The 19,431-nt window shown below is 34.5% G+C and overlaps 1 protein-coding gene across 1 annotated transcript in view; it reads left to right on the forward strand.

Annotated features, from left to right (window-relative positions):
* The window catches only part of LOC128991480 (katanin p60 ATPase-containing subunit A-like 1), a 40,143-nt gene extending 23,928 nt beyond the window's left edge, over positions 1 to 16,215 (forward strand). Inside the window, exons 2-13 of the mRNA XM_054414393.1 lie at positions 2,683 to 2,864; positions 3,706 to 3,802; positions 7,900 to 8,050; positions 8,575 to 8,764; positions 9,720 to 9,828; positions 10,570 to 10,691; positions 11,271 to 11,450; positions 11,763 to 11,918; positions 12,398 to 12,494; positions 12,794 to 12,920; positions 14,606 to 14,841; positions 15,809 to 16,215. Of these exons, the coding sequence (XP_054270368.1) occupies positions 2,683 to 2,864; positions 3,706 to 3,802; positions 7,900 to 8,050; positions 8,575 to 8,764; positions 9,720 to 9,828; positions 10,570 to 10,691; positions 11,271 to 11,450; positions 11,763 to 11,918; positions 12,398 to 12,494; positions 12,794 to 12,920; positions 14,606 to 14,804 (1,610 nt within the window). The 3' untranslated portion in view covers positions 14,805 to 14,841; positions 15,809 to 16,215. The remainder of the gene's footprint in view (positions 1 to 2,682; positions 2,865 to 3,705; positions 3,803 to 7,899; positions 8,051 to 8,574; positions 8,765 to 9,719; positions 9,829 to 10,569; positions 10,692 to 11,270; positions 11,451 to 11,762; positions 11,919 to 12,397; positions 12,495 to 12,793; positions 12,921 to 14,605; positions 14,842 to 15,808) is intronic.
* Positions 16,216 to 19,431: the final 3,216 nt, after the last annotated feature.

A 19,431-nucleotide genomic window follows, 5' to 3' on the forward strand; every position in this document is an offset into this window, starting at 1 on the left:
CAGATGAATTGAAGACGCCTGCAATTTCATCTGCAGTAGGCTTATTATACCTACAACGATCCATAAAATCCTGTCTACAAACCTAAGTTCTAATTCACTGTCACCTTGTACAACCATTTCTTCCGAAGCTCTTTTGTAAATTTCTGCAAATGGATTTCCTAATAGAATTTCAGCTAGTTTTGACAATATTTCAGGTTTTAAGTCACTATTTTCTCGACGCCTTTGACGAATTTCTGTTGCTGTTGATGTGTCAATAATGTACAATTGGCCATACACGGGGTCTTCATCATGTTGAGGCAGCAAATCTGAGATTGAACGATAAATCTGTCCTTGAATTTTGAAACAGTATGGTCCTTTTCCTGGAATATTTTTCTTACTGGCTGAAAAATAAGCAAAAGCCATCGCACTGTTGCATTGTCGAATGAATTTATACAGTTGTGGGCTCTCTTCAAACAAAATTTTAAGTTCTACATTAGTTTTTGACTGAGGAAGGTTAATAAGTCCGTTATGGCAACATGTCATAAAATGATTTTTCGTTAGTTCTTCTCTAAAATGAAGAGCATTACATTGAATGCACTCTTGGTCCAATAATCCTGCATCATGGATCTTTACATTTCTCTCGTCTACCATGGGTCTCCTAAAAAGGGGTTTGTAACATATCTTGATTAAGTTCGTCATTATCTACTCTTGCTCTCCTACGCGCACTGTCATTCCTATGAACAGTTCCCCGCCTTTGTGGTATTCCCCTGGCATTCATATTAATTACAGTACTTATAATGAAAAGAATTTAAATCCAGCAGCCTACATACCAAAACATCTTGAATCCCTGGTGATTTTATGAAAGTATGATCGAATATGATTACTCTACGTTGTATATTCACTGCACTAAAAAAATGTACTTGCGAAGGAATGCAAATACACCATTTTAGAACCAATAACATTTATAGGTTATTTTAGTTGTATATATTTACACAACCTTAACCTTAAAATGTGTAGAAATATAAAAAAAACAACATCATTTAAAATAAACTTGAACATATGATTTAAAAATAAAAACAAAACAGAAGTTAGATTTAATTTCGACTCTTTGATTATTTATACAGAATATTTATTTTATGTCGTTGATTCCTTTAACACGACAATAACGTAAAAGCATGAAAAAATGAAACTTGAGTAGCCTATATGATTTAAATATAAACAAAGAATGCAGACGTTTTTCCGACTAATCTTCAATATTTCAGTTTTATTATAGTACCGGTATACATTTCATAGTTGACTGGCTAAAAGTAAACCAAATGTGTGTATTGATCACTGTTTTCAAATCTGTGGCACAGCTGTTTTGATGAATTTATGGTAAAAAAATAAGAAAAATGAATAGTTTTCCCTCAAAATTCACGTCAAGACCTTTAAAATAAGACCCCTCCCATCCTTCTACGGCCATCCAGTCACTCACAATTTCTTTACAAAAATTTGACTTACGGAATTATATATAAAGCCGCGTTTGCACCAAAGTTGACAACCAAAAGTTGACAACCAAAAGTTTACAACCAAAAGTTGACAACTAAAAGTTGACAACTAAATGTTGCTCCTCACTAATTTAGAGCAACTAGTGGAAAACTTGTTGCCAAAGAATAGGCGCGTAATAATCAGTACAGTGTGTAAGGATGTCGTCGGACGAAGAAGGTGCAATCATTCCTAAACAGAAAATAATGTTTACTTCAGTTACATTATTGAATCAGCAATCTGGCACATACTATCTCCCATTAGCTTGTCAACAACCATTATCGTTGATAAGTGATTAGAGTAATAATGATATTTAATAGGTATTTAGTAACTATGTTACTATGATATTAGGTCGCTGCACGACTGTATATTGTTTAGAACTACAAGGACCTCAAAGGTAGTAATTCAAGGGTCTTTATTTATCATACTAAGTCTTTATTAAAGTCGTTTCGGCCATTTCCGAAAAAATCAAATTTTCCGTCTTTTTATGGGAAAATCACCATTAAAAATCAAAATCTCTATAAAAAATTCTAAAATACCTGGAGTATGGATTAGTACCTACATACAAATTTTAATCAAAATCAGGCCACAGGCGTGGTCTATAGCTCTGTACACATCCAGAGTTATTAGGCATAATTGTATTAAAATAAGTTAGAAAGATAGCTACCGTAACATTTACCCTATTATAATAATTAAAATAATTCAATAATACACATTTACAATATGTATACAATATGGGAAGGGGAATAATTCTCCACTAGTTTTCAACAAGTTGCTTGCGCAAAGCGCGTAGCAACTAGTCTTCAACTTTTTGTTGTCAACTTTCTTTGATCTTACCGACTCTCCGCGGGAAACCAAAATTTAGTGGAAAACTTGTTGCTCCACTAGTTGACGACGGAAAAAGTTGCTGCATTTTGTAGAAAAAGCAACAAGTTTCCGAAACTAGTCGACAACCTGGTTGTCAACTTTGGTGTAAACGCGGCTTATAGATTGAAGGGATATTTCTTCACTAGAAGCTTCACCAGGAATTTGTTTTCTCGATTTTGATCCTATTCTTGCTAATTTGCCTTGATTTAACCTCATGCAGGCTCAGGTAACTTAACTTAAGTTATCTTTTTTCAAAGTAAAACATAGGTATTTTAGGGTGTGAAACTTAAGAAGAGTCGTCTCTTGTTCCAGTTGTGATGACTGTAATGGCAGTATCCATCAACGAGATATGTGAGAACACGAAGCTGGCAAGAGAGATGGCGTTGATGGGTAACTACGAGACTTCCTCTGTTTACTACCAAGGTGTCATCCAGAATATCCAGAAACTTCTCATCTCCATTGCTGATAACACGAGGAAAGCCAAGTGGCAACAAGTATGTACATAGTTTGGCGTTGAAGTAGACTCAGTTGTATTTAAACAAAATCCTTGTCCAAACCATCGAAAGTTAATAAACAATTGAATACCGGTAGGCTCTAAGTTATAGTTTCAAAACCACAAAGGTTTCAGCTGTAAATGTAGGGATAAACATTTTGTAACGTTTTCTTTCGAGGTAATTTCTCATTAGGGACCTGTATTTTATTTGTAAAATGTGACGTAAATGCAAAATGTAAATAGCATGTAGGCCTAAATATGTTTTAAAAGAATATTTTATTTGATAAGTTTGAGATAGGCTATCAACCTACCGGTACTAAATTTTTAAATATTTTAAAACTAAGGCTTTGATAGAAACGTAAAAAAAGTCAAGTCAACCTATGTATTTAAGGTTATAAAAGCTGTTTGCGTGACTTTTTCATTTGCAAACACTAGCAGAATCCTATCTCTTTACCTCCAACATTGTTTAGACAACTTATAGACCTATAGTTATTAATTTCTTCATTAGCCAGTCAACAATGTGTCGAAAACCTTTATAGGGAGGCTTGACACACAGCATTAAGGATTTGAAATTTGAAAAAGAATGTAGACCCTTTAATTTTGGTATTTGTCTAGTTTGTAATGCTTTCCTGGATACAATACTCGGATGGTTCCTGGTTTGGTCCTGGTAAAAGACAGTTCTTTTTAGATATTTTGAAACAGAACCTAGCCGTCCTTTTAAGCATTTTCTACTCAACTAGTAAGTAACAAGGCTCACTACTTTCATATTTAGCTTAAAACTGACAATATTCAAAGTGCACCGGCAAGGTGATTCAGCTATGTTTAATACTTATTATTTTCAGATCCAAAAGCAAGTTGTGTCGGAGTATGAACAGCTGAGTGCAGTCACAAACACCCTTCAGATGTTCAGACTGGGCACGCAGATCGATAGGCCTATTGGTAAGTTTTGTACCGAGTTAGTTAAAGTCATCGTTATTGTCATATAAGGTTTTTTACAATGCTCTGGTGGCCAGACAAAACAGGTGACATTGTCAAACTATACTAAAATACACTAGCTTATGGTAAAAAATAAATTCATAGTAACAAAATAAAAAATTCACATTGATTTGTCCTAAGAAACTGATTTATACTATAATAATTCTTTTGAAAAAATGGCAAGTTGTTAAAAATCTTTTACCCATAAGAAGGTGTCCTTTCCACAATATTTTTAATTCATATTGAAAATATGTATAAAATCTATTGTTATAATTGTGGGGATTAATTTCACTGTGGAGTTTTTCAAAATTCAATTTCACATACAATAAACATTTTCTATATAGGCTAACTTATTTTCTATCCACACAATAGCCCTAATCCATAGACAAATTTTATTTGTTTTGACGTTGTCTATTGTACTTTTGTTTGTATTTAATGACAATAAAGACATTATTATTCCTATTCTTATTTAAGAATATACAAATTAGGAACTGTTATAATCTTAAGTTTTTTAACAAGTTGTTAGCAAAAATGTTTTGTGGGCTTAAAAGTCATTAATTCTAAGTACTTATTCTTGTTTGAAGTTTAAAAAGTTGATACAAATCAGAGGTAACACCCCAAAGCTCTATTCCATATTGTAAAATTGATAAAAATAAGGCATGATAAATCATTACTCTTAAGTGTCTAAATCAACAACATTTATTAAGGCCATCATTAGAAAACATACAGAATTTAACTTTTTAGAGGTGTTATGAAAGTGATTCTTCCAATTCAAAAACTATCTAGCCTATATCAATTCCTAAAAATGAAACTGTGTTGCTAAGATTTAATTTACATTGTCGAAATAAACAAAGCCTTCAATGTCGTCCCTACAATGTGCAGTTTGAAATTTTACAATTTGCATTTTAATGTGGTTCATTTTCAAACCGTTAATTAGAAACCATTTTGACAGTTAAGACTAAACTTAGTTCATAGATGTTTTTTTATTTAATGGTCGCTGTTGTATCGTCAATATATAATAACAAAATAGCTTTACCATTCTTCAGTACTCGATAATCCGTCACTCAATACTTTTCACAATATGGAAATCAATTATTACTTTCATCGGCTCATATTTTCTTTTACTTGTCCCTCAACTTTAAAGGTTTATTAAATTAAATTTTATTCCTTCATCAGAACTACATCACGTTTTATAAGTGTATGTATAGACCATGTAAGAACAAAGAATTAGTTCTATCTAAATTAGAAACAATTTTTATTGGTATTGTAAACAATCTTTATCTTTCTTATGAGACGAACCAGTTATGCTTTGATTACAAAGCTGTACCAAGGCCGCAGTTTATTATGTTAAGAGTGTTGCTTGGTTGTTGTACGGCTTCCCTTGATAGTCATCACCTCTATTGACTCATGCTGTTGTTGTTGTCACCTTGCTGATAACACTGGGTTTACAACATTGTTGTTGTTTACAAATTTAACCAGGCCTTTCTAATTAATTAGCTGAATAAATTTGTAACATTTTGTTATACGGTTTAAAAGTTTAAACGGATTTACTTGGAATGAATTTGTGTGGTTTTTTGCAGTTTCGTTTTAAAACTTTTATAAAAAATGGTAATCTTTGCTAATTATTGTTTTAATGGCTATATAGAAAATCATTAAGTCAAAGGGAAAAACATTGTCTTAAGATAGAATTGACGGTTTAAAAATTAAATTTTAAAAACCTTATTCTAACTGTCAAAAATAAAAAATAAATTTACGCTTTTTCAAACACATTTGCTAAGTACTCAATTTTTCAAAACAAAGTGTATTTTAAAACGTTTTTATTAGCTCGCTCTCTTGTCCGGTACAAATTTTGAAATCAATTTTATACTAACTTCCCGACGAGCTAGAGACTTGAAACTTGAAACATAGCTCACAAATGGAAGACAATGCAATATTATATAATTTAATTTTCATATTTCCCTTGGGCTATGCCTCATGGGCTTATTTTTATTAAATCGCTTTCTTGCAAATTTTGATATCAATTTTAAACGAAGTTTCCGATGAGGTAGAGATTTGAAACTTGAAACATAGCTCACAAATGGATGACAATGCAATATTATATAATTTAATTTTCATATTTCCCTTGGGCTACGCCCCTTTGGCTTCTAAATTTTCCATGTTTACATTTTAAAAGAATGTAAGCATATAAATTAATTTAAGTCAGCTGTTAATACTTAAATTTGACAGTTAGAAGAGCAGAGGTTGAGGTACAGGTTCTGCTCCTGAGATATTCTAAAAATATAAAACAATCATTTCAAAGTAAAGATAAAACATCTGATTACAGATAATAAGGTTTTGGGTTTTGGTTATGCATTAAGAGGCCATATAAAATAGATTTAACACATTTAAACATTAAAGACTAAAAACTAGATAATAATTTATAAATAAAAATACTTTTTAAAAATGCCACGTTTTTAAACGCACTAAAAAGTATAAAATAATTTATAAAATGTTGAGAGAATAAATACTTGAAAGATTTAAAACAAAAAACGTGGGGCGTATGTTGATTTACAATTAATTTCACCTATTGAACTATTGTGATCTATTGCATGCGCCCCACGTTTTTTGTTTTAAATCTTACAAGTATTTATTCTCTCAAAATTTTATAAATTATTTTATACTTTTTAGTGCGTTTAAAACGTGGCATCTTTAAAAAGTATTTTTATTTATAAATTATTTAACATTAGGTGGTATATGAAAAGTTCCCTTCAGAAAGGATCCTTAAAGGGCAATTTATGACATAATGGATAGTTTTGCGCAAGGTTTCTCGTCATGACGAACATTTTAAGTATATGGTTTATGGGGGTGTAACTTGCAGTTTTCTCAAAAGTTCATGGGTACTTTTGGCTTTATATATAGAAGATTTAGCAGTTTTAATTTGTTTGTCCCAAGTTAAGAAATAACATCTTTATTAAAGATTTCTATTCTATTCCATTCCATTCCATCCCAAGTCAGTATACGTTGATACTTAGTCAGCCTAGTGATTTCAAAATGCGGTACCTATATTATTTAAAAATATTTATAACAATAGTAGTGGGTGTTAAACTTGAGTAGGCCTACACTTTTAAATTTAACTTTGTTTTGATAAAGGGAACAAATGCGCTGACTAGAAGTAACCAAGTATTTTGGTGAATATATTGTATAGGTTTTCCGCTTGGTAGACATTTTAACTTAAGATTGTTTTGATAAGAAATAAAATAATGAACTAGAAAGTATCAGAGTATTTTTGAAACAATATTTGTAGGTTTCCCAGCTTCTAATTTTGCAGGAATTTTACATTAGGTTGTTTTGACAAAATCTTTGTAACAATAATATTGGGTTCACCAGCTTAAGTGGACTGGTACCATGTCAGTAGGTTGAGGTTGTATTGATCACATTTGCATGTTGACTCATCTCACATTTACTGTACTTTTCCCATCCTCCTTACCTTTGTTTGTGTCATAGTGGAAATATAACTGTCACGATAAGTTATGACCAATTCAGAGTGACTGTAATTTTGGTGAATCTCATTAGGGAATTCCGTGGAAAATTTGAAATTTGGTCAATTTTCTATTTTAAGTCTGTTTTGTATTTTTAAATGCAAAATGTGTTTAGTAGTCTATATATTTTCAAATTTACTCAAAATGGTTGAACAATGTTATTTTTTCTATTTAGGCCTAGGGTTCATTATGTGGCTGGTAAAATTTTTCAGAGCATTCTTTTTAATTCTCGTGTAATTAGCTCTTGGATTTTGTAAGTTTACATGCTACTCAATTTCCATGAAATTGGTATTTTGAAGTTAATTTTGATTATGTGGTTTGAGGGATTAGTGCGGAAAATTAGTAAAAATTGTTTTTACTAGGCCTAATCCTTCAAATCAAACAATTCCCAATCTCTCAATTCAATTAACATATTGTGTAAATAATTCTTTGCATGCTGCACAAACATAAAATGCATTTTAGTTACGATTAAATATGACATTGCAGGAAACATGAGCTAGCTACAATTTGAATTCATACTATTTATGGACTCGCATGTTGCAGGCACCATGTTGCGCAACTCCAACACGCAGTTCCTAGAGGAGCCAACCCGAGATGCTGCGTTGTGGTTCGGCACCCCCAAAGACCCTGATATTTGGCCCCCGCCTGACAGGGATCCTGACGTGTGGCCCCCGCCTACACCAGCTGATCACAGGTTTGTGTTGACTTAGTAATACAAAACTTTCTTGTAAAAAATGGTATGGTTAGATTTTCAGCTTGTGAAATCCTATATGAAAGAGTAGAAACATCACAAGATTATTTGATCTATTTGAATTTGTATTATTTTAAAACTGTGGAATAGGCACCTTAAGGGGAGCGAAAAAAATGTGTGGGTGGGAGAGAGGGGTTCATGTTGCTGTAGGCTTGTTTTGTTTCTGCCTACAAAACTGACAGCGGTAAGACTGTCTACTTGACTGCAGAGTACATCAGATTACTGAGGGACGAATGTATGTATCTTTTCAAGATAACAATGTCAATGGTTTGCATCACTAATATGAATAAAATACATTCTTATGCCTTTTTGAGGTCCACACAGTTCACCAACCTCTTAAAAAAGGTATCTCAGACTCGTCGCGGATGCAGCTGGTTATATTAGCACCTTTCTTCAATTCATTTAGACATTCAGCAAACTTAGATTATCAAATGAGCTTGAGCTTATGAATAATTGTTTGATTTCAGGGGCAATTTACCAGTGAAACCGTCCAGAAATCAGCAGAAGAAGACGGACACAAAGTCTGCCAATAGAAACCAGAAGACATCAACTCTCACAAGAAAGAACGACGCCAAAAGTGGAGTGAGACGGAGCGTAGACCCCAGAGCACCGTCTGCGGCAGTGAAGAAAGAAAACAACGGAAACAATGTTACCAACGTAAGATCTTTGATTTAGAACTGCATGTGATTAGGTAGAGATTTACAATCCTGGAACTCTCAATAGGTTTTATTCTGAAAATCCCTAATAACAGCTGTAACATTTGATAAATTTCCTAGATCAGCTGTGACATCAGTCAGGATTATTTATTTAAAGCCCAATGATCAGGAACAGCTGGGTACAGTTTCAAACAATCATAAAGCTACTGTCCCTTCTCAGGATCAAAATTACAACCATCTGATTGTTAGACCAGCACCATAACTGCTCAGCCACCCAGCCAGTCTGGCCTTAGTAATAAAATGTAGGCTAGTCTACAGAATTTTATAATTTGCGATTTCTAGAAATTAAGTGTAACTTATACAAATTATGAAGCTAATCCCTCTACAGTAGACTCTCGCTCATCCGGATTGGCCTTGTTTGGACTCCCAATAGTCAAGATCGGCAATCGTGATTTTTTTTGTGGCACAGTACAGTAGAATCCCGATTATCCTAGCTAAACGGGACCGTGGACAGTAAAAAACTCTGATATCACGGCAGTAAAAATTATTACTGTTGGTATTGCATTTGCCCGGCTATCAATACTGTGGACTATATACGGTACTGTATTTGCTTGACTCTCGATAGTCCGGATTTATCGTAAACCGGACCGGACGTCCGCCACATTAGTCCAGATGAGCGAAAGTCTACTGTATTAAAAAATCCCTGGCATATAAACTGGTGTTTTTTGTTACAGTGTGGAATATTTTATTGCCAAGGATGTTTCTTTAGTTTTGCAAAACGTAATTCGTTGCTTAAGATAAGATGGAAATAAATATTCTTATTAGACTTTATAACTGATTTAATTTGCTACTTTTAGCTCTTTATTGTTTTAGTTTGAACACTTTTCTTATAGTTTATGATTTATTGTTTTAAATTAATACTTTTCACTTTATATTATTATTTTGTGATTTTACAGAATGAGAAACAAGACAAGGAGAAAGAAGACAAAGATAACAAAGAGGCTCAGCCAGAGGAGAGGAAGTTTGACCCTTCGGGCTACGACCACGATCTCTGTGAGATGCTGGGTAAGCTGCCATAGATGGGGACACTGTTTTGGCTTTAAGCTTTAAAGTTAAGAAGTCGACATCAGACTAAACCACTTAAATACTGAAATAGTCTAGTCTATGAAATTCTTTACGGTAGACACCAATTTAGCACATTCGGAATTTTGACAGGGTGGGTTACTAAGCTTTATCTAAAAACATAATACAGTATACCCCCCTTTAACCGCCCTTAATGGGACTGGAAATAGGTCGGATAACTCATTTGGTTGGTTAAAACGGGCAATCCCTAAAAATATAACAAAATAAAGTTCTATTCATTTGGAATTTTATATTATTTTGATCATCCAACTACCACTTTTTTACAGACGATTTCACTGTGAACAAAAAAGGAAAAGAATTATTAATTTATTACCTAAGGTTTCTTTCTATAACAATTAGATTAAAAGTAGTCTACAAATCCGTTGAAATTAATTGCCGACAGAGGGAGCGGCAGGCAACACGTTAATTCCTTCCACAATGGGTTAGTTCAACATTAAAAGTAGTTCACTTCTACAAAACTCATGCCTTAATAAAACTGATTTAGTGTTTTATGATTCTGGTATCGAGTGCTGGTCAAAACCAGGCAAAAGATGGCAAAAACCTTATTAGGCATGGTAAAATAGCGTTGTTAGTAAATAAACTTTACCTCCATTATACTACCTGGCGGAAACCCACTTTAACATGTTTTATGAATTATTGAAAGGCCATGTGTTTTGATTTCAGAGAGAGACATAGTCCAGAAGAATCCCAACATTAAATGGGACGACATCGCAGACCTTCATGAGGCCAAGAGATTGTTAGAAGAAGCTGTTGTCCTGCCTATGTGGATGCCAGAATTCTTCAAGGTAAGCATCACAGTTTCATACTAGTATTGCAGGAAAATGTTACGTATGACTAACTTCGGCTTGTTACCTTGCGCCTACAGGATTGATCTAAAGATGTAGTCAGAAGCAGTAATCTAAAGAAAGAAGGCTTAAACTGTTAAAGAGTATAGGTCATAGACAGTGATAAAAGTCACAAGCCAATGGTGGCCACAGTTAGTCTAAGCGGACACTCAAAATTTATGTATTTTCAGTTTTCAAAACAGATTCAGAATTTTGTCTCACTTAGCCATCCTAGCTTTTGTATGTGTGTGTGTGAGTGGGTGTTAGAAAACTGGTAGGGAATGTGTTAATTTCAACTGAGAAAGAGACGGAGTTATTAGAGCCCTATTAAAATTTTACCCAATGAACTTTTGAGGATGTCATGTTGTGATGGTTCCAGGGTATCAGGAGGCCATGGAAGGGAGTGCTGATGGTGGGTCCCCCGGGCACAGGCAAGACCATGTTGGCCAAGGCTGTTGCTACAGAGTGTGGTACGATGTTCTTCAATGTCTCTTCATCCACTCTCACCTCCAAGTGTGTCATGTATTGTGATGGTTCCAGGGTATCAGGAGGCCATGGAAGGGAGTGCTGATGGTGGGTCCCCCGGGCACAGGCAAGACCATGTTGGCTAAGGCTGTAGCTACAGAGTGTGGGACGACGTTCTTCAATGTCTCCTCATCCACTCTCACCTCCAAGTACCGTGGGGAGTCCGAGAAACTAGTCCGTCTATTGTTTGAAATGGCAAGTAGGCTACAAAGTTATCCTCTGCTTTGTCTTTAGCTTTGAAGCTTTCAAGAGTCATTTTTTTGTTTTGAATATGTTAAGCAACACGATTCAAGCAAAGTGCTATTGTAAGTTAAATTTCTTATGTCTTCTTACAATTATTAAGGCTAAGTTCCCTTACCTTGTATTGAGTCAAAAAAGAGATTCTGAGTCATGATCGGTTTTTGTGATTAGAAAAGGATTCACGATACATTTTAGGATAAATATTAGGTAGACTCAAAGAGATGGATTGTACTGGTTTTAGTGTTTCAATTAAATTTGTTCCTCCAGGCCCGGTTCTACGCGCCATCAACCATCTTCATAGATGAGATAGATTCACTGTGCTCCAGGCGAGGGTCTGAGTCGGAGCACGAAGCCAGTCGCCGAGTAAAGTCAGAGTTGCTGGTGCAAATGGACGGCATCAGCAGCACTGAAGAGGCTGGCAAGGTAATATTGACATTGCTTTTTGTTGAGTTATGCAGCCCTATAACCCTATGATCAAACATGTGAGGATACAGCCGGTTAACATCCTTCCTAACTTCCAGTAGGTAAAACTATCATAGTCTGTTGAATGGGGTTTTTTCAATTGACACAGAATTTCAAACTCGTTCACTGGGTGTTAGTTCAGTAGGAGCTTCAGAACCAGTGGCTTTAGTTTAAAACTTGACATCAAGCGTTGTTCGACTTTCCCAAAGGTTCTGGAAGTGGGTATGAGAGGGTTTTTCTCTTTTGCCTCTTTACCCAGTTACAAAGGACAATGCAAAACCGTATGCCAACCAACTCACTATTTTTTTGTAAATATACTAAATTTTGAATTCATAGCATTAGTGGGTTCTTGATTTGAGTTCCATAGAAAAAGTTTTTACTGAGACGTTATTGATCAAAGGCATATATATTTAATATTTATTTATTTTGTATTTGTGTAGGTGGTGATGGTACTGGCTGCAACCAACTTTCCGTGGGATATTGATGAAGCGTTGCGGCGGAGATTGGAGAAACGAATCTACATACCTTTGCCTAACAGTGAGTATACCAATACAACAAGACAATAACTTACAATTTGATATTTAGACTATGTAACATAACTCAAATTGTATTTTTAGTAGATTCTTCCTTTTCCTTTGTTGATATGTGGATAAAATCTGCTTATATGTAATGTTCCTAAAAACTTTATTTTTGACAATAGATTCCCTTCTTTCCCGACCCCTAAAGACATAACCCCTTTGGGAACTAAAAAAGTATAAACTATCGCAACATTTAAGTTGCTGGGTATCTTAAAAACCCTCAACCTATGTGTGACTCGCCGATTTGTTTTTTTTTAGGTGAAGGACGAGAAGCACTTCTCAAAATCAACCTGAGAGAAGTGAAGCTTGAGTCTAATGTCAACCTGAAGGACATTGCTGGCAAGCTGAAGGGTTACTCTGGTGCTGATATCACCAATGTCTGCAGGTAACACATTACTATCACTATGCAAACTGGAAATTTATCTCCTATCAATGTTGTAGTGTGTGATGAAAAGTACTGGATTTTCAAAACAAGATCTCGACAAGGCAAACAATCGATTTTAACGTCGCTTGCTTTGTTGCTTGTCTAATTGTAAATAAATAACTTCTTGATCAGCATTGTACGTGTTATTAAATTTACGGAAAGTAAATAAAAGATACGTCTTATAACACTTAAAACATATATTAAGCTTTTAGAGTGTTGAGTAAAAAACTGTTTTTGCCATATTATTTAGGTATGCAATTGAGACTATGATAACTTAAATGTACTATCCTTCTTAATCATCTGCTTTCACTGTGACTGTAATGGCTGGTTTATTATAAATTAGACAAAATATTCTATATTTAGTTTGTTTGAAACACTATTAGTCCCTTCTAATTTTTTAGATGGCGTTTTAATTGTTTCTTTCGGTTGTGCTTCTTCAATTTCAGGATCAAAGCTCCAACAATTGTAATTGAATTAGTTCCTTCAATATAAGACAAATATCATGGACTAACACATTCCATGGGCTAAATAGCCTATTCAAATGATTTATAACTGCCCTAACACACTATCATGAGTTTTAAAGTTATCAAAACCGTCTGTGCAGCCTTCTAACTGACATTTTTAGTATGCATAGCTGTCTAGGTATTTGTTGCCTTTAAAACAAGTTAAAACATGCAGGATAGCTAAACTTTAAACTGCTTAAAATGTTATATGTACTAAGGCCATTACCTAATGACACTTGAGAGGGTGGGCTATTTCACAGAGAAGTAAGGTACAAAGGAAACATTCAACTCTTAAGTGATCGTTTAGCACTAGTTGCTGGTGTCTAGGGCAAAGTTCTACGACTTGCACTCGCCCTCATGTACTGCATCGCTCACGGTGGAGGAAGACCTTGTGCCGTGGGAATTTTTGCACAATGCTCGTAGTTGGGGTTCTTCTGCGCTAGTCACAAGAATATTTTTTGCACAATATACTAGAGCTGAAAGCGCACTGTTGTCCTATAAGCAATTTTCCTCTGTAACTTACTTCTCTGTAGTTGTTTTTTATCCATCCTTTTCTTACCTGCTACGTACCTCTGGTTGTCAATTACTCACTATTTATTATCAGACTATTAGTTTTGGAGCATTTCTTACTTACTTACTTCCATGGCCACTTGTACCCATGCTGGTACTGTGCCTTGCCAACACGTTGTCACCAGTTCTCTCGGTCCTCCGAATCTTCCTCTACTAGTCTCATCTTTTCCATATCCTTCCGAACTTGATCCCACCACCTTGCCTGTTGTCTTCCTATTGGTCTCCTTCCCCTCGGATCTCCCCTTATTACCTTCCCTCGACAAATCTTAAGCAATATTGAAGCGTTATAGCTACATTTTCTATGTCAGAATGTCATCAAAAATTGTCACAAAATCATAAAATCAAAATCAAATCAAATCAATTTATTGACACAAATAACGTTACATTGGGTAAAAGAAACGTCATATTGTAAAAGACGTTAAAACTAAATTGTTGTAACATGTCACATGGCTGGGCAAACAAAGTGATAAAATCTCCTATATTGCGTAACCTTTATCTATCCTAGAGGCGTGAACTAATAATTTTATTTACAACTCATCAATTGCAGAGATCACATATATTTGTGTGTTGCAGGGACGCATCCATGATGTCTATGAGACGCAAGATCGCCGGGCTGCGACCAGACCAGATAAAACAGCTGGCCAAGGAGGAGCTTGACCTGCCAGTGTCCATGCAGGATTTCTCTGAGGCCATCTCAAAATGTAACAAGAGTGTGAGCAAAGAGGACCTCGACAAGTATGAGAAGTGGATGAGCGAGTTTGGCTCCACGTGATAGTGGAACGGAGAGTCGCCGGGCGACTCATCATGAGGTAATCAACCGATGTAGGTGGTGTCGAAGTGGCGTGGAAGAGTTTTTGATTTATTTGGTGACCTGACGAGTCTTGGTCTTTGGTAGATGACCTCGTCATTGAACTGGCGAAAATATTCACAGAAAATTTTGATGCGTTGAAGTAATCCATCTTCGGGATTGTTTGAACTTATTTAAAGTTGAATTTTATATTCTTGTATGCACATACAAAATGTTGGACAAAATTTTTGCTTGTTCATTCCCTAAAGATCAAGCTTGGACTGTGTGCTTCGACCGTGGGAACCCACATTCTAGTTTCTGTACTTCATGGCAACTTGTGGTTATCTCCTTACTTAAGTTGTGTTATTTTATTGCGAATCCTTGACTAATTAAATGGGTATTTCATACTGAAAAACAGTCAGAAGGGATCTGCAATGCTTCTAGTGGCTTCTAGGGGTAGATCAGATTGAGAGGCCATATCTGAAATGAGAGCAAAATGGTTTTTAGTATTTAATTCACTGAAACATTATAATTGTTTCTTTTGAGTGTAGTATTCAAATTACAGAAGGATCGTTACCTTACATTTTTCCGCGGCTAAGGTTGATTTATTTGGTTGGTATTTTAATTTTAGTGGTATTATTTTTACTTTTTACCTGAACGTCAATTTAAAATTAGTCTTTTATCTTGATAAGGAAGAAGTCAGGGTTAGCAATAAAATTTGTCTATTTTTATTGGTACGTTAATGAAAAGCTTTAGATGATATTTTCTAACACAGTAAGTTCAATTATTTCATTAAATAACTGATATCAAGCATTTTGTTTGCTGTGAGTTTTTGTATAGTATTTAAACCTTTAATACAGTAAGTTCAACTATTTAATTAATTAGCTGCAATGTTTTGTTTGCTGTGTGTTTTTACTTTTTGTGCAGTATTAAGACCTTCAATAATGACTAATCTAAGTATTTGACCAGTTTGTTGTGTTCTGTTCCAGTTTAGTGGCCTGTCGGAACACTGAGGTTCTGTCTACTCGGCGCAGAGCGATCGACAAAACTTAGTGGTTCAACGACATTTTACTATTTTTTTCATCACCGCCTTAAAATGTAGATCGTAACAAGTAATTAATCTGCAATCGTATCACAATCTCTTTAATTATCTAGGGTTTTTTCTGATTTGAAGATAAACGGAAGACAATACAATGTAATATTTCTTAACACGCTCAGATTACTGATAATAAACACAACGGTTGTGTAACGGCCTCGTACTTAAGCAGTGTTAAAGTCAATATTTATTGTTGGGAGTTAGATTACGTAAGTTGTTGCTATTTGGATTGTTTTAAATCTCTGATGCAATTAATATGTGAGTTTTCACAGTTTATGAAATAAACTTAATTATTTAAGAGTTTTGTTTAAGCCTTACCATTAGAATCCCGAAGATCCTTGTTTCCTAAAATAACTGATGTAAGCATAATCATTACCGTAACATATTTACTACCACCAGGTAAAATAGGGCCTATCATTCTAAGGAGTTTGATGGCTGGTTGGCTTATTTGTTTTCCTTTCTTGCAGTTTTACTTTATGAATCCTGAAGCTCTATACTGTGTACGATTATTTGGAGAATTGTTTGTTATCGCCTTACCTTTTGAATCGTAAAGATCTTTATCTCTTAAAACAACCAACTTTCTTCATAACATAAATATAATTGTTTACATGTTTTGTTATAGCTTAACCTTATGAATCCTGAAGCTCCTTTCCTAAACTTTCCTCAATGACCAAGTGGGATATTATTGTAGACAAGACCATTGCAGAGATGGGCAAGATATGAATCAGAAGATGGTTAATGAAAATGAAATATGCCTTGTGATGGAAATTGAATGGTAGATAAAAAATATTTAATATAATAGTGTTGCTTTTTCATTGCTTGGGCTCATGTTTTGTTTGGATTTTTCACGTTTTACAAAAAAAGCTGACGGTCCCCGTATAGCAGGGGCTCTCAACTTTTTTGCTTTACGCCCCCCATCCCCACCCTCCATATTATAGCTCCTATATCATTGAGCTAAAGTGATTGTATCACTTTGTTCATATTTAAAAGCGGCATTCTAATCCCTCTGTGTAATTAATTATTTATATTCTATTTCCAGTAAGATAATGTGGTTTCAAGTTTTTATCATGACTACAAATGCCAAATACATTTGTAGGTACCTTTTTGCTTTAGCGTTTTTGTATTATTATTTTTCTAAGGGCGGAGGGTGCCCAAAGAGGTTGAAAACCGCTGGTCTAGAGGGTATTTTCAATTTCTGTCTGTGTCATATTTGGCCAATGGAAAAAAGGAGTACGTTTGTTGATAAAACTTGAACAATTCTTTAGAATATCATATATTTTTGTGTGAACAGCATCATGGAAACACATGGAAAATACCAAAGACTTCATCCGCTCAAATTTTCTCGGCCGATATAGACCCCTTAGCTTGATATCGTCACTCTATGTTGAAAGAAATGTGTTCCGAAAAAGAAAGCTTACTGCTCGAGACGACACAAAGATTTTCAATGTTATTGATCAAATACCTTTGGCTATCAAGTGAGATTCTAATTTAACTGTCTAAAATGGCCTGGCATAAGGTGTTAGACAAAGCACAGTCTGAGTCTATGCTATGAAGTGGATATTTAAAACTGCAATAATTCGTAGCATGAATTGTACAATAACTAAAAACACTATTTGGTGAGTTAGTAGGACCACGGACATTGGGCCCAATGCAGCCATGTCAAGGGTCCACGTTCTGGCACTGTACATGCTACAGTACTACGTTTTATCAGTACAGTTCATCCTTGTGTTGAGCTATGCTAGCTCACCCCTTGCTTTACTGGATACCTTCCAAGGCCTCTGTGGCCCATCTGGAAGAGCAATGCACAGGAAATAAATTTATGTCCCATCTACCAAAAACACTTTTAACTGAAAATGATAGGCCTACAAAACAGTTTAAAAGTTGTCTGAAACAGTATTTGATTAAACCTGCTAACCTGCACCTTATTTTTGGGAGAACAAGTAAAATAAATACTCTGTTTTATTTTTAGTTTCATGTAATAAACTTTTTTTTAGGATTTAGCTCTATTTCTGTACAATTGTACATGAGGGGTTGAGAGGCCAAGGGAGATAAGTGACTTTTTAAAAAATGTCATTGTATTTTTTTCAGAGTCATAAAAAATAAAATAAAAATAAAAATAAATTCACTTATACCCCTTGGCTTCCAACTCTTAGGTGTTTAGTTTGGAGGCCAAGGGATATAAATGAATTATTTGTTGAAATTCCACCCTTTTTTAACAAAACCCGTTACCATGACAACATTTTTTAAAAAGTCACATATCTCCCTATATGAATAAAGGATATTTTGATTTAATGCAATGTTAAAGATTACATAAACATCTTAAATACCCCCTCCGAAGCATACCTGCAAACTAAGCGAATTTCAACTTGCCTGATTACATTTTTACTAAAATATTTATATAAATAAATAAGACATATTTATTCCCAATTTAAATAACATTAGATTTTACGAGTGCTTATGTTTGCTGCCACGGGGAAGGTAAACCGTGTTTTTTGATCATACGTCAATAGTATAGGATCAAATAAATAAATTTGCCAAATTATATCAACATACCTATAAACAAGTAAACTACAACAGTTTTCATTTTCTCCATAAGAATAACATGGAATTTTAAATTACACTTTTTAGCGAATTTCCCTATAGGGAAGTAGCTATTACCGTAGGTCTCATGGTAAGACTTAGGCCCGGGACCGATTTACTTTTTCATTTTAATGTCCCCAGAGGCCAAAAACGCCATTCGTTCAAATTTTTATATATGTATATATATATATATATATTTATATATATAGATATATATATATATATGTGTCCGTGAACACGATAACTTGAGTAATTTTTATCCGATTTTGATGAAATTTGGTTTAAAGGTGTAAGGCGGGATAAACTTGAATGAGTTCGCGATCCAGCATGATCGGACCATGGGAACAGGGTTTTATGGGGGGTTTTATGGGGTAAAAATTGGTTTTTCTCACTTTTTACCCTCAAAACACAAAATTTCCCAATTTTTCTCTAAACCTTCTTAAAGAGCTTAAAAAAACAAACAATTCAGTATATCAAAGTGTTTTTCTACGGTTATTGGTTACGGAGAAAACTAAAAAAATGGTAAATTTAAAATTCCCATGTTATTCTTATGGAGAATATTGTAAAATGTTGTAGTTTGCTTGTTTATGGATATATTTTGATCAAACTTGGCAAATTTATTTATTTTATAGTAAGCTATCAATATTTTACTAAAAACACACTACTTTATTAGTTTCCTTGTAGCAGCAAACCTAGGTACTCGTTAAACCTAATGTTATTTAAATAGATCAATTGAAAATCAATTCGGCCAAATGGAAATTCGCTTAGACGGCAGGTTTGCTGCGGCGGGGGTATTTTATTTTCTCCGTGACTGTTTGACATACAAACAGTGCTTCAATATACTAAATTATATGTTTTTTAAGCTCTACAAAATGGTTTGGAAAGAAATTGTAAAAATTCCCCATAAACCCCCGTTCCCATGGTCCGATTATGCTG

This window comes from Macrosteles quadrilineatus, unplaced genomic scaffold, assembly GCF_028750875.1.
Source record: "Macrosteles quadrilineatus isolate MER2022 unplaced genomic scaffold, UCM_ALF_1.0 Scaffold_4__1_contigs__length_99947679, whole genome shotgun sequence".
NCBI lineage: Eukaryota > Metazoa > Arthropoda > Insecta > Hemiptera > Cicadellidae > Macrosteles > Macrosteles quadrilineatus.